Source organism: Aethalodelphis obliquidens, unplaced genomic scaffold (genome assembly GCF_003676395.1).
Source record: "Aethalodelphis obliquidens isolate GAN/ISIS:26980383/991018 unplaced genomic scaffold, ASM367639v1 scaffold55, whole genome shotgun sequence".
Classification (NCBI taxonomy): domain Eukaryota; kingdom Metazoa; phylum Chordata; class Mammalia; order Artiodactyla; family Delphinidae; genus Aethalodelphis; species Aethalodelphis obliquidens.
The window spans coordinates 11828915-11840871 of NW_020837999.1; the positions used below are offsets into that span (position 1 = coordinate 11828915).

Consider the following 11957-nt stretch of genomic DNA (forward strand, 5'->3'; position numbering starts at 1 on the left):
TGCACTTAATAGTATATTTTTAAGTTCCTTCCATGTCTTTTGTGACTTGATTGCTCATTTCTCTTTACTACTGAATAATATTTCATTGTATGGGTGCAGCAGAGTTTAATTATCCAGTCTCCTGTCGAAGGACATCTTGGTTGCTTCCAAGTTTGGGCAATTTTGAAAAAAAGCTATTAAAACATCCATGTGCAGGTTGTGTGTGAGCATATGTTTTCAACTCATTTGGGCACATTCCAAGGATAGCAAGTGATGGATCATATGGCAAGACTATGTTTAGCTTTGTGAGGGACTGCCAAACTATTCATAAGTGGCTGCGCCACTTTGCATTCTCACCAATAATGAATGAGAATTCCTGTTGCTCCAAATCCTTACCTTCATTTGGTGTTGTTAGGGTTTTCAATTTTTGCCATTGTAATAGGTGTGTAGTGGTATGTCATTATTATTTTAATTTGCAATTTCCTGATGAGGTATGATGTTGAGCATCTTTTCCTTTGTTTATTTTCCATCTGTATATCTCCTTTGGTGAGGTATTTGTTAAAATGTTTTGCCTGGGTTCTTTAGTCAAGTTGTTTGTTTTGTTATTGTTGAGTTCTAAGAGCTCTATGCATGCTTTGGATAACAGTCCTTTATCAGATATGTCTTTTGAAAATATTTTCTCCTAACCTGTGGCTTATCTTCTCCTTCTCTTGACAGTCTTTCACAGAACAGAAGTTTATAATTTTAATGAGCTCCAACTTAATTTTTTCTCTTAAGGAGCAGACCTTTGGTTTTATACCTAAAGCAAAAATAATCTCCAAACACAAGGGCATCTAGATTTTCTCCTATGTCATGTTCTAGATGTTTCATAATTTTGTGTTTTACACTTGGCCTATGATACATTTTGAGTTAATTTTTCTTGAAACGTGTAAGGTCTGTGTCTAGATTTTTTTTTTTTTTTTTTTTGCTTGTGGATACCCAGTTGTTCCAGAACTATTTATTGAAAAGATTATCCTTTCTCCCATCATACCCACTCTAAGAAGAGTTGTACATTACCACTCTCTTTCCTGAGGCTGAGATATCACAGAAAGTCACTATCTGAGATCAGGCTCAGTTTCTTAATAACTGTGTGCTCTTAGCCAAGACAATCAATCTCTCTGTGGCTCAGTTTTCTTACCATTTAAATTTCAGTGACAGTTTTAGACTCGCTGTATTCTTACATCTAATATCTACGAACAAATATAATACTCTACAAGTATTACAATCACAGTGGAAGAATTTCCTAGCGAAGAGAGAAACATGTGACAACGTCTTTCTTCAAAGTAGCTAAGGATGCATCTTTCATTTCCTATTTAATAATCGTAACTCATACTTATATATAAATTCAGAAAAATTTTAGAGAACATTCTTGGTATAATTCTCCCCTTCTCTCTGTTATTTCTATTTCTTGATCATGTCCATATTATTACCTATTTCAAATGCTGTACTGCAATTGGTTTTCTTACATCATAGTGTCATCTGCTGGATTGTGAGTTCCTGGAGAACAGAAGTGGTGTTTTAATTATCTTGACATATACTAAGCTTAACAAGCTGCCTGTCTTATAGCAAGTACTCAAAACTATTTGCTGAATTGAACCTCCTGTTAATAAAGTTTATTTTCTGTTATACATAATTTTAGAAATATGAAAGTATAGAATGAAGGATATAATGTAATTTGTTATTCCTCCCATGCATCACCAGAATATTAATTGACCCCCTCCCACCGTTCTGTGCTAGGCAAGGGGACCTGGTGTCACACAGCAGCTTCCAGTCTAAATACAGGATTGCGGTGAGGGAAGCACAGACAGGCAAAGGAGTAATTTCAATATAAATTGGTAAGATTTAGGTTAAAGTTAAGTATAAGATGCCACAGAAGCACAAAAGAGGGGTTGCAGTCACTAAAAATACAAATTAATATTGTAAGATCTCTCCTTCTTAGATTATTTCATTGAATTGAATTGAAGTCCAAAAGACCACAGGGTTATTGTTAGTAGACTTAGGTCCTACCTAAGCGATTCAAAACATCCAGTCAGTTAGTTAAAAGTTATGTGCACTATTTGGTTGAAACCTCTTAGCCTTACCTAGCTCCCTTAGATAATGTGATAACAAGATATGTATACCTATACTCTTCCACATATATTATTATCTTTTGAAAACCTCTAGAGTTTGGAAGACATTTGGGAAACTCAAGTACATGTTCAGTCAGGAAACTTTCCTTTCATCTTCTGTGACTTTGCTAGGTTTCACCCCTCATAAAACAAGTGTTTTCTTCTTAGTGTTTCATTTAAGACCAGCTTTGAACATTATTGTAGGCAAATATCAATGAGAAAAGACAGATGACACCACCCTTTGCTAGGAGGCACTGTGTTAATCATTTCCTCTCTGGTTCACTAGTTGGATGACTAGAAGTAAGCTGATTCCAACAAGCCGCCCTCAGTTACCCTCTGAAAATACTTGACATTGCTGACTCTCCCCTTAGGACTAGTAAAACAGTCCTTTCTCTTCCCTTGAAACTATCTAGGTTTGATCATCTCTTAACTATTTAAAATCACATAGAAGTGGATGTACACATCATCAGCTACTTGGATAGTAGAGTCATACATATGAATCAAATTAGCAACTTAATAAGAACAGGGGGGCATGAGTCTGGGGTGCTAAGTAACCAGGTGAAGTAATGTTAATTAAAACGTTACTGCAAATTGTGATCACATTCAAAAAATGTTCCAGGTGACAGTGTTTGGAATGTTAAAATCTTACTGGCAAAACAAAAATGCATGACTTGTATGGTAACTAGAGTAGTGACAGTTATGGAAATCACAGAAAGGCAGTGAGATCATTGCCCAGTTTGAGGAGAATTGATTTTTGTTGGAATAAAGTATCTTTCCATCAAAAGTCTAATCTTTGCTACTTTGGCAAATGAAAGAACTCGCAAGTTGTATTTTTTTTTTCTTTCTTTTAAGGAGATCAAATGAGACACAGAGGTATGAGAATTTGCTCCAGATCAAACTTGAATGAAGCTAATTTTTGAGTAGTGAACCCTCAGAATGGGACCCCAATAGTGGTTGGATCATTTTCTCCTTTATTCCATAAAAATAGAACTCCATTATGAAGACAGGTTGAAATAGATTTTAAATTGTCATTGTCACAGTTGTCACCTATAACTCGTGTAGAGAACCATTTTGCACTAGAACCTAAAAATGATGAATATAGCTTTCATCTCTAATAAACACTGACCAAAATCTCTCCCATCATGGCTATCATTAAAAGGAGGTACAGTTAAGACAGAAATGGAACACAAATGATGAATTACTTTTCCCAATATGTAATGAATAAACTTTGGGACTGTTCTTAATAATAAACATGTATTAATTAGAGCATCTAAATGAATATGAAAGACATAAAAATATAAAAACAATAATTTGACTCATGCAGCACTTTTATAAAAGGTGAATATAATGTAATTAGTCCATGAGCTTTAAAGGGAAATGAGCTGCCTGGCTAGTGAGGGGACAAGACGCCAGAGGGTCACTACCCACTCAGGGTCACAGCTGTACTGCTGGATTGTTGGGCTCCTGTAGGCTTGGTCTGGCTCACATTTCTCCTGGTGGACTTTATTGTTCGGACTGCTTTTTTCACCCATTCAACTTGTGGATCAGCACAGACTTTAAGGCCACGTCTGGTAATAAATCTGCAATGCAAAGAAAAAATAGACAAAGTCAGTCACATCCTCAAAGCCTTGGGACCAGAAGTTAAGATCAGATCATATATAAGAGATCTTGTGCAGAAATGACTGGACGAAACAGTCTTTCAGATTCAGGAGAACATAAATGAAAATCTTTCCTCTGCAATCTATTTTCCCATAAAGGAGAAATAGCTCCAGGTAATACCCAGATCCCTGGCTCAGCATAAATTGCAGGCTCCTTTTCTCATCATTGCTACCAGGTGATGTAATTAAACTGGACATTTGAGGTCATCTAGTTCAATTATTACATATCATCTTCTTTTTCAAATTTAAACACACTCATCTTATTTTCTGGACAAAAGGTAATTTCTTTATCATATTTTGGGAGGTAAAGTTGCAATTGTGTGTTGGGAAGAGTTGCTGTTCTGAAGATGAGATCCTGGAAAGAGAACGGTACCATGTAGGCTAGTTGTTGACACTTTTCCTCGAGATATGGCAACTGATAAAATATGGCACTCTACTCCAGCCCACCATAAGGGCAGAGAAAGGCAGGGAAGGGGAAGGATGGGAAGGAAGGCATCCCACACCAGTGTGTCTCTACGGTCAAATCCTGATCTGAACCAGCCAGCTCTAAACCTAACCCTCGGGACTGAGCATATTATTCATCTGGTTCCCAGTTAGATTCTTCTGCTAAGATAAAGCAGAAAGGAGGGTGATAGTCTTCACTCGGTTGCCAATTTTTTGTCATAAACATTGTTTGGGGCTACATAAAGGCATGGTTCATATGGAAAAACAGAAAGACTATTGGCTACATTGAGGTTTTCCTCCTTGTTGACATTTTTCCTGAGGAGGGCAGCATTTCTATATATCTGTGTTCCATCAAGCCCAGATTTGGGGGAGAGCAACTCACATCACTGCTTTCATGGGGCCCTCCTTGATGGTGTAGGTCTTGATTTTTTTAATTGGCAGTTGCTGGGTAGTCAGACTCACACAGATGGTCTTTTCTAGAACTTCACTCCCCACACCTAGGAAAGAAAACCATGTAAATAAAAATAAAATATAATTTCTAATACTATAAATGTTTGAATACTATAAATAAACCAACAAAGAGTGACATGATAAAGAATAATTTGGGAAAGGAACACTAAATATGGGAGAGGTAGCTCATTTTTGACTGAATAAATAAAGGCATTCTCATTTTAAATGGTAAAATGTAAAATATGTGAAAGAAGTAGTTCATAAAGTACTCCTCCTCAACAGAAATGGTCCAGGGGATTAAACTTTTTAAGTGTAGAGAACATCTTACATTAGAGAAGGGAAAATTACTTGGAAGAGTGAATAATAGTAAGGGTTTTCTAAAATCTAAAAAGGATTTCTAAGTGCTGATTTCCTCCTAAGTTGAAGAGACTGGTATTTGCTTCTCAAGGAAGTAAATATTCTCAGAGACTATTTCTTAGAGAAATATTCAGCAAAAAAGCATCTAAAATAATAGCTGATGATGACAAAGTTTGAGCTACAGTGTTGCTGATATCAGAAGTCTTTCTATAAACATGAAACTGAGCAGAAGGTATTCACTAACATTGCTCTTCATCTCTCCTTCTTTCCATCACAAAATATCCAGCCTGTACATTCTTAACCCTCTACATTTGCCTATTTATTTATTTACTTATTTTTTATTTTTTGCCAATTTATTTCTAATGCTGAACTATCTCTGAACCCAATGAAAGAGGGAAATACCCAAGTGTCTACAGTCTTCCTCAGTCTTCTTTCCCCTACCCATACGTGGGTTTCCACCAAATGGCAGAATATTGTCTCAGAAAAATGCCAGCCAGCCATGGTTAAGACAACATTTGGCCTAAACTTTTTGTTTCATCAATATTTTTTTATTTGGGGCACAATTTCAGGGAGTTCCAGACATTGTCATCTCTATTTACGGACACCCTTGGCATCCACGATCAGGTTCAGATATTCTAGTCTAAGTAATAAGTCTACGGATTAGGAGGTTGAAAGGACAGTTAACTGAAACGTTAATTATACCCAAAGGATATTCTCTCTTGTTGCCAGAGCCACAAGGAGAAATACACTCCAACCAGCTGGGAAAAAATGATCCTTTAAGAAATATGTGTAGAATGCTCAGGTAAGTCTCAGTGTAGTTAAGTCTCATCTGGGTATGTCTTGTAGGTTTATTTGATTGTATATAAGACATTGATATTTGTTAGCACTTATGGTCTCTTATAAACTCAAGAAATTGATCATCAGTGGGAACAACATTCATAGAAGTAATAACAGATTCTCCTACACACTTAAAGGTAATATTGATTTCCTGGGTATGAAGGTATGAGCTACCAGTCATTTTTGTTTTCATAGGAAACATTGATTTCCTTCAGAACATACACCCTCTAGCTCATTCCCGCATTGTGAACTGTCAAAATCTGGAGAATTTTCAAGATCAATACTAAATAGGCAAAAGCTTCAAAGTCGTCATCACCATTCCACAGCGAACATTAATCGAGAAGTTAGGACTTGTGTGGAAACCTGATAAGTGATTATAAGATTTATTTCATTTTAATCCCTGGTAAGCGTATCGGTTATAACATTCTTCTTATAGATAAGTAAGCATAGGCACAGAGAGGTGAAGAAATTTACCCCAAATCACCCAATTGTGAAAACTAGGAGCCCAGATTGTGACCAAGTTCTATCTTCAAAATCTACAAAGTCTCCTAGAGTCAAATTATTCCCATTTTCACTAGGGAAGTCTGAGGCTAAGCTGGGCGAAAGTTTACTGCAGTCAAAGCTTGAGTCAAAACGAAAATGTGTGGCCACTGCCTGCATACATAGATGCTCCTTATCTCATAAATAAGCTTTTGACTTACCTTCCACAGTGTATGCAGCGAGACAGCAGATCCCGAGGAAGGCCAGGATGAGAAGTCTCATGGCTGAGGTCCTGATGAGCTGTGCAGCGAGAGGCTGAGGAACTGATCCTTTCAGTCTCCTTTATTCCTCCAGTGATCAGCGCACTTCCTGTGGTGAGAGGGCGCTTTCGAGGTGGGTGTGGAATCACGGAAAGTCTTTGCAATACTGATGCTTTCTTTGGTTGAAAAAAAAAAGTTCCTTTGTCCCCACTCATACTAACCCAATACCTTGTGGCCTTTTCTCCTCCTCCTGTGGTTAACGTGTCCGTGAAACCAAATATGTGCACAGAAGAAACATAGTTGTCTCATCTCCTGCCACCAGTCTAAATTCAAATCTTCCACTGCACACATGCCCCAAGGCCATGCCAGTGTCATGGCCCAGCACAGGGACAGTGTAAAGGAAACAAGGTGGAGTGGTCCCTGTGGTCCATCTCCCCCACCTGCCTCATGGAACATCAGCTGTGACATGAGGCTTCCACCACTGTGGATCCTAAGCCCAGTGATGCCTTAGGGAGGTGAAGGGATGCTGTTGCTTCCCTGAGTTCCTCACTCCTCTGCCTTAATCTTATTTCTCTCCTCTGCCCTCATTCAAGTGATCCCCTTTCTTTACACCAGCCTCCCCACATACCCAAGAAACATTTCAATAATGATGATTGGAGCCTGTCTATATGCCCAGGTTTGCCTTATTTTAACTTAATACATACCTTTTTAAAAGATTTTGAAAAGTTGTCCTCAGAAAAACTTTATTTTGGAAAAAAGAAAAAGGAAATTATCTATCATCTTACCATTCTGACTGTTTTCATTTTTAATGTTTTTCAATGAGTATCTATCGGTATATATATGTTTGCAGAGTTGAGACAATGATAAAGACTATTTTTACATCTATGTATATATGCTGCCATGTTTCTTCATAGTCTTCATGTTTCTACTGTAAATAAACACATGCACAGGCACTTAAACCATCCCCTTATAACTTATTGTTATATAAACCACATCTGTAAGGTAAATTTTGATTAATTACACTGAATCTTTTGCTTTTAATCACCAGACGTAGGATTACTAGGCAAAATCATATGATCATCTTTATAACTCTTGCTACATATTGACATATATACTTCCCAAAATGTAATTTCCATTTGCAATTCTTCCAGCAGGGTTTCAGTGTATCGGCTACAATACAACCTATCTGGCACTCAATTTGTTGTTCTTGGTTTTTGTCTTGTTTTATTTAACATAAGTATCTATAAAATGCATTTATTAATTATGTGTGTAGCTAAAAGGTTTTGTCATTACCATTCAGGGATATGAAAATAACATTCTGATTAAATATATGTATAGCTAAAAGGTTTTGCCATTGCTATTAAGGATATGAAAACTAATTCCTATATTTCTATAGAAATTATAGGTTAACCTCTAAGATGCTTTTCATTAATGGCATTTAATTTTCCACCCAGATTTTACTCAGATAATCAAATAGCTTTTTAGTTATCTCCACGTGGCTACACTGTCAGTTCTTAAACTTTGAACACATCTTTCTACTCAAAATGCTTCTCCTCCTATTACTCTTTGACATCGAATAATGTGTTATCTACGATTCAATTTCCAAATACAGATTACTTGGGTCATCTTAGACTCATTGCTAGCTACCCATATGTTGTTCTCAACCAAGCTGGACTAAGTCTACCTTCAAAGTAGCTCTTCTGTATGTCTTCTCCTTTCTCGCCACAATGCTCAAGGCAAGACCCCATCACTCCTTGTTAGGACTACTGCAGTATACCAACTGATTCCCCAGGCTTGGGTCTCCTCTGTTTCCAACTATTTTCCACAGCATTGCCAGAGTAATCATTCTAAAGTCTTGATCTAATCAGGTTGTTTTCCTGCTGAGAACCTCTTTGCTAATTCCCATTGCCTACAGGATTCATTCATTGTCATATGTAAAGGTGTTCAAGATATAACACTGCTTCTTTTAAGACTCATTTTCCAGCACTCATGCACATGCTCCAAAACCTCTAGCCTTAATAAATGTCTGTGCAGTCAACCAAATGGGCCATCCTCTCTTCTACTTCCAATATATTGCCTCCATTTTCTGGAATGCCCATCCTAGCTCCCTACATAATTATTTGTAAACTCATCCTCTTTCTACAAGTTTTTCTGAATTCTCCAGATACAATTAAGTTGTGCCATCTTCTATGCTCTCTTGGAACTTTCTAGCCACCACTGTTCTATCACTAATCTCATTTTTATTCTCCTACTCAATGACATTTCTGCATCTCCCACTAGATGGCAGGCTGCTTGAGAGCAGGTATTTGCCTCAGTGCTGTCTGGGTCTCTGGCACTAGCAGAAAGTTTGCTATATAGTGGACGCTCACCAAATGGTTTTTGAATAAATGAATTTTTCAAAAGACCAACATTATAATATTGTACATTAAGTAAAGGATGAACATCTAAAAACATAAAGCCAGAAGACTGTGCCTATGTCTTCCTCTCCCGTTTATAGTCAAATAGACAAACTGACCGATGGCTGAATTTTTACTTAGCATTTTGAAATGGAATTTCTTACACTCTAAGAATGAATTATTCATTTCAGTTGTTCAAAGCATGCGCTACAGTCTCTAATGGAGAAGAACTAAGTAACCAACAAAAAAGTAGAAACCTATTGCAAAATGGGCATAATCTGCTAATGTGGACGTTGATTGACAATCAGTTGAAAGATATTAGAACAAAATTTTCTCATCCTTGACTCCTCTCTTTCTCTTACATGCCACACCCAATCTGTCAGAAAATACTGTTGTCTCTCTGTCCTCAAAATACAATCTAAACCATTCTCATCACCCCAAGAGACCCAACTCCAAGCCACCCTCACTTCTCATCTGGATTAACAGATTCATGCAACAGCCTCCTAACTGATTTTCCTAATTCCTCCCTTATTTGCTTTTGATCAATTTACCACCCTGACAAAGGTAATCATTTCAAAATGTAAGTAATATGTTACTTCTCTGCTCAAAAATCCTTCAATGGAGCACATTTTCATGAGTGAACAACAAAGTCTTTTTTTTTTTTTTTTTTTTTGCACAGGCTCCGGACATGCAGGCTCAGCGGCCATGGCTCACAGGCCCAGCCGCTCCACAGCATGTGGGATCTTCCTGGACCAGGGCACAAACCCGCGTCCCCTGCATCGGCAGGTGGACTCTCAACCACTGCGCCACCAGGGAAGCCCCTCTTTTTTTTTTTTCTAAGTATTGTTTAATATATTTAGATGCTTTGCTCTATGTTAATCACTTGACCCTAGAGTAAAGGTTAAAGGGCAAAAGTATTAAAAATTAATATAGCTACCATAATTTGTTAATGATATACAATATAAAAAAGAGGAAAATTAAGGCATCAAAAACATAAAATGGAGTGGGGATTAAAATGGATAGAGTTTCTACATGCATACAACGTTATGTTGTCATAGTAGGCTGCTATATTTGTCAGATGTTATGTAAGCCTCACAATAACCACAAAGCAAAAACAGTATATACACAGAAGAAAAGAGACAGGGATCAAAGCATATTACTATAGAAAATCATCAATTCACAAATAAATTCAGCAACAGAGGAAAAAAGAAACAAGGGGACCACAAAATAACTAGAAAACAATTGAGATAGTATTAGTAAGTCCTTAATTATCAATAATTACTTTAACTGTAAATGGATTAAATTCTCCAATCAAAAGGTCTAAAGTGACTAAGTGGGTTTTTAAAAAAGACCCAAGTACATACTGCCTACAGAGACTCACTTCATTGTTAAGGACACAAATCAGCTGAGAGTAAAGGGATGGAAGAAGATATCCCATGAAAATGGAAACCAAAAGAGAGCAAGGCTAGCTATACTTATATTTAGACAAAATAGACTTAGGTCAAAAACCATAACAACGTGACAAAGAATGTTATTTGTCTAGAATGTAAAGACTGTAAATATATACAGTCTTAACAAGGGTTTACATGTACCTCCATGACCTATGCTCTCATCTCCCATTTACTCTCTGACATCATCTCCTGCTACTCTTCCCCACTTCTTTCTCCACTGCAGTCACAATGACCTCCCTGGTGTTTCTCAGACATGTCAGCATGCTCCTGCCTTCAAGTCTTTTCACTTGCTGTTTACTTCGCCTGGTATTTTCTTCCCCCAGACATAAGCATGGTTCAGTCCCTTACCACCTTCAAGTTTTTGTTCAAATACTGCTTTCTTATTGTGGCTTTCCTGACCACGCAATTTAAAAGTGCACACACATACCAATTCTTGTATCACTTGATTTCTCTTTGCTGCTCTACTTTCATTCATAGTACCTAGCACCTTCTAATATAACAATAATTTACTTTTTTATTATCCATCTTTTTCCTGGAATTGTTTGCCTTTTTCATTTCGTCAGAGTCTAGGACAATGCCTGGCATAAAGAAGGTGCTGAATTAATATATACATTCTAAATGTAAATATATAAGAATGCATAAGTGTATGAGTGTGTGAGAAGTCATATGATCACATAAAATATTTGTACCTGCAAAGACTAGTACTCTGGAAGATCAGTACCATTTACATATGTGTGACCACAGAGTGGAATGGTAGAATTTTTTTTGAAGGAAAAAATTCTTTTTTGAGGGAAGAAAGTATAAGCATGAAGGGTGAAAGTAAGAAAATTCAATATATTTTCTCTTTTCTTTTTACTGTATGGTCTGAATATTTTGATTCATCTGAAAAGAAAATTAATTCATATTTTATCATATGTAATATGTAATTCACATAAAAATTTCTTCTTCTGTAGAATGAATGTTTGTATAATATTCCATTTTTCTATTGGATAATTTATTTTCTTATTGATGTGTATGATCTCTTTATGTATTTCCATACTAATTCTTTGTCTTTTATACATGTTGCAAATATTTTCTCTCAGTTGGTAGCTTATCTTTTCACTTCCTTTATGATGTCTCTGATGGGCAAAAAAATATTAATACCAATGTAATCAAATTTATCTATATTTTGTTCTATGGTTAGTACATTTGTGCTTTAATAAATTATTTTCTTCCCCAAAGTCAACAAAACTTACTCCACAGAAAGTTTTAAAGTCATGTATTTGACACTTAAATTTTTAACATTTCTAGTGGTTATTTCTGTCTGTAGTGTGAGATAGAGATCCAAATGCATTTTTTTCCTCTTTAGATAACTGAATTTTCTAGCTCTGGTTTTGAATAGTTCTTCCTTTACCCATGCTACCTGTCACATATTAAAGTTCCACATACATGTGCACCTCTTTCAAATTCTCTGTTGCATTGGTAAATCTGTCTATCCTTGACTCATACCATTCTATTA

The 11957-nt window shown here is 36.5% G+C and overlaps 1 protein-coding gene across 1 annotated transcript; it reads right to left on the reverse strand.

The window, feature by feature from the left end:
• Window positions 1–3308: 3308 nt before the first annotated feature.
• LOC113609295 (lymphotactin-like) lies at window positions 3309–6760 on the reverse strand. Its single transcript, XM_027086464.1, has 3 exons — window positions 6574–6760; window positions 4611–4725; window positions 3309–3706 (listed from the first exon to the last, which is right to left on the reverse strand). The coding sequence occupies exons 1-3, from the start codon at window positions 6632–6634 to the stop codon at window positions 3547–3549; spliced, it is 336 nt and encodes a 111-aa protein (XP_026942265.1). The 5' UTR covers window positions 6635–6760; the 3' UTR covers window positions 3309–3546.
• Window positions 6761–11957: the final 5197 nt, after the last annotated feature.

Coding starts and splice junctions, on each gene's coding strand:
- LOC113609295 (XM_027086464.1), bottom strand. CDS start 6,634: ATGAGACTTCTCATCCTGGCCTTCCTCGGGATCTGCTGTCTCGCTGCA. Junction 4,726..6,573: donor CGCTGCATACACTGTGGAAG/GTAAGTCAAAAG, acceptor TTTCTTTCCTAG/GTGTGGGGAGTGAAGTTCTA. Junction 3,707..4,610: donor GGCCCCATGAAAGCAGTGAT/GTGAGTTGCTCT, acceptor TTTGCATTGCAG/ATTTATTACCAGACGTGGCC.